Here is a 2886-nt window from a genome sequence, read left to right as displayed (position 1 = left end):
CGAGCCGCTTATATATATGCGCCCAGAGCTCGGGGCGGAGCCGGACATTTAAATGAGCACCCAATCGAGGGGCGGAGGCGGGGTCGGTCGCGGGCCCCACTTGCGCAGTGGGCGACGCTGGCGGTCCGGTCTCCCCCAGTCCCTCCCGACTACCAGGAGCAGGTAGGGACGGTCGTGGGAAGAAGAGGCAGCGGTCCTTCAGCGAGCTGAACACAGAGGGCATCCTCGAGGAAAGAGAAGCGCGCAGTCTTTTCGTCTTCTCACCGCCTCCCTCTCAGGGTGGGCGTCCGCGCACAGTGGGGTGGCCCCCATCTCCTTGGTCCTGCACTGCAGCCCTTGTCAGTCTCCCCTTGAACTCTTCGAAGGGCTCACATGCCCAGACTCGTCAGACGGCTGGTCCTGAGTTATGCTCCAGAAAATATGATCATAGCAGCCTTGGGGCCCCGCGCTGGGTCGGCGCCACGAAGGTCTGGAGACCTGTCAAAGGTCCCATCCACTTCCCTACCTGCTTGCCGCTACCAGCCTGGGGGCGGGAGGGGAGATGTGACTTAACGCGCGGTCACTCCAGTCAGAGACTTGTGAGGCTTGTCCATCAGTCTGTCGTCCCTCCTCTCAGTCCGTCAGCCAGGACAGAGAAATTCACCTCTCTCTGGCCCTCGACCTGAACCCACTACAAAGTTCCTGTGTGTGTGGTGGGGGTGGGGTGGAGGGATCTGTGATCTTAACGGGCATCTCCCCATGTGAGGCCGATGGGCCTGAGGCGCAGAGACGTTGATGTAACCCGTCTGCCTTGAGTTTGGTGTCCCCCACTTCCTGCTCTGCTCCCCACCTCATACAGGCAACAGAACCCCAGTGAGGGGCTCAACAGACCTTAAACACTCCAGTTTGAAGGGAAGGAATGGGATGCCACCAAAGGTCCCTCAGCACCTTTGAGAGTCCTTTGGAGACAGCCCCTAAGGTTGCCCAGCCCAACCTCTGACCCTGCCTGAGAGTGGGGAGCCTGGAGGCAGGAGCAGGGTGGAGGTGGCTGGAGACCTTGGTTCTCTTCACTTCTCCTTCCCCAGAGTCCTGGCTAGCCCAGGATGTGTCTGTCTGGCCGCCTACCCTCAGTCCCCAGGAGGAAAGGGATGGGGGCTGGAGGAAGCAAAGTGGTGCTACAGCTCAGCCGGTCCCTCCCTCCCTCTTACTGGTAAGACCTCCTGGGAGGCCTGAGGCTGTGAGGTATGGAAACACCCCAGGGCCTGAGAAATTGGGAATTCCCCACAGATCTGGCTACAGAGGGGTGGGGAAAGCTGAGGTGGCTTCAACATTCCACATTCACTCCTGTATCCTCATCCCCACCCCAATTCTGAGATTGTAGAATACTCTCAGCTTCATTAACACTGCCCCTCATTTTACAGACCAGAACACTGAAGTTCAGAATGGGAAACTGACATGCTCAAGGGCACACAGTAGTGAAGGGTGAGAAAGGGTCTGGAAAGATCGAGACTGGAGGCTAAAAATCCTTGGAGGAATTTCCTGTTGAAATCTGGATCTCCCTGGTCAGAGTGGAGGCAAGAAGACCTAGTTTGGGGACAAAGCCCCATACCCCCACTGCAGCTCACTGACAGTACAGTGACTCCTCCACCCGCTACCACTCAGGGATGGACATCGTGACCTGCTCTCTGTCTTCACCACAATAGGGAACCCACAATGCTGCCAGGCGCTGCCCGCACCGGCTGGCAGGGCTTAGATGAAGGATGTGTGAGTCTTGGAGGGGTTGGGTGGGGTCAGAGGTTAAGATGGGATCCCAGGATTCCTGATCTCCAGGTGCTGCCTGGTAGAGGTGAGAGGCACATTTTTCAGAGGATTCCAGAAGCAGGGAGGAGCAACAGGGCTAAAAGATCTTGAGTGGCTAGAGAGCCTGGTCCATGGTGGAGGGGGGACTGCATCCCACCAGACAATCAGGAGGCTGGGGAGGAGGTGCCTGGGAGCCCAATCCCGTAGAAAATCCAGGTCCCAGTAGAATCCAACTTCTTGAAGAGGGAGGAGACTTAGTATGCTTGGGGGTGGGTGTCCTACAGCAGCCCTATGGACTCCTCCCGTCCACACTGCCGCTCCTTCCTTCCCAGCTGCTGCCAACCCAGACAATGTGCCCATTGTTCTGTGTCTGGGGGAGCCTGTGTGCAACTGTGTGTGTCTGTTTTTCTCTTGTGTGTGACTATGTATTACTCTGTGTCTGTGTTGAGACTTTGTGACTCTGTGTGTGTGTGTGTGTGTGTGTGTGTGAGAGAGAGAGAGAGAGAGAGAGAGACCAGGTGTGTATATTTGTGGTTGTACAAGTCTGCATCTTTCTTTGGCTCTGTGTATTCAAGGGGGAGGGAGAACTTTGGTGATACCTGGTGAGTCTCTGAGACTTTCTGGGTGTGTACCTCTTTCCTTGAGACTGTGTGTTGGTGACTGTGTCTGTGATTGGGTGTGTGACTATGAGTGTGAGTGTGGGGGTAGAAGAGTGACTGTGTGAGTGTTCCCAAAGGGCTTAGGTGTGCCTCACTGGGTCACTGAGGCTGTGGTGGGTCAAAACGTTTGAGAGGTGAGCCTTTGCCAGGATGGAGTGACAGCGAAAGGAGGAATACGAAGGACAGGATACCTGGGATGGAGGTGGAAGAGGAGCTACAGGGACCAGACACCCCATAGACACACATTCCCTATCTGTTCCAGTTCTCCGGTAAGGGCTCAGATCCTGGCCCCGCATATATACAGCCTCAGGAAGAGACATCAGAGTATGGGAGGTCCTGCTGGAGGCCCTAAAGGATGTGGCTTGGCAAAGCCCAATTCCCAGCCCCAGAGTCCCCATCCTCTCCTGGGGGCATCAGCTTGACCTGGAGACCTCAGTTCTGGCCCAGG

The 2886-nt window shown here is 56.4% G+C and overlaps 1 protein-coding gene across 1 annotated transcript in view; it reads right to left on the bottom strand.

Annotated features, from left to right (window-relative positions):
* Marcksl1 (MARCKS like 1) overlaps positions 1–223 on the bottom strand; it is a 1871-nt gene extending 1648 nt beyond the window's left edge. Inside the window, exon 1 of the mRNA XM_048782700.1 lies at positions 101–223. Coding sequence (XP_048638657.1) covers positions 101–223 — 123 coding nt within the window. The remainder of the gene's footprint in view (positions 1–100) is intronic.
* Positions 224–2886: the final 2663 nt, after the last annotated feature.

This window comes from Marmota marmota, unplaced genomic scaffold, assembly GCF_001458135.2.
Source record: "Marmota marmota marmota unplaced genomic scaffold, marMar, whole genome shotgun sequence".
NCBI classification, from domain to species: domain Eukaryota; kingdom Metazoa; phylum Chordata; class Mammalia; order Rodentia; family Sciuridae; genus Marmota; species Marmota marmota.
Note: the sequence above shows the minus strand (reverse complement) of the source record. Positions and strands in the feature narration are given on the sequence as shown.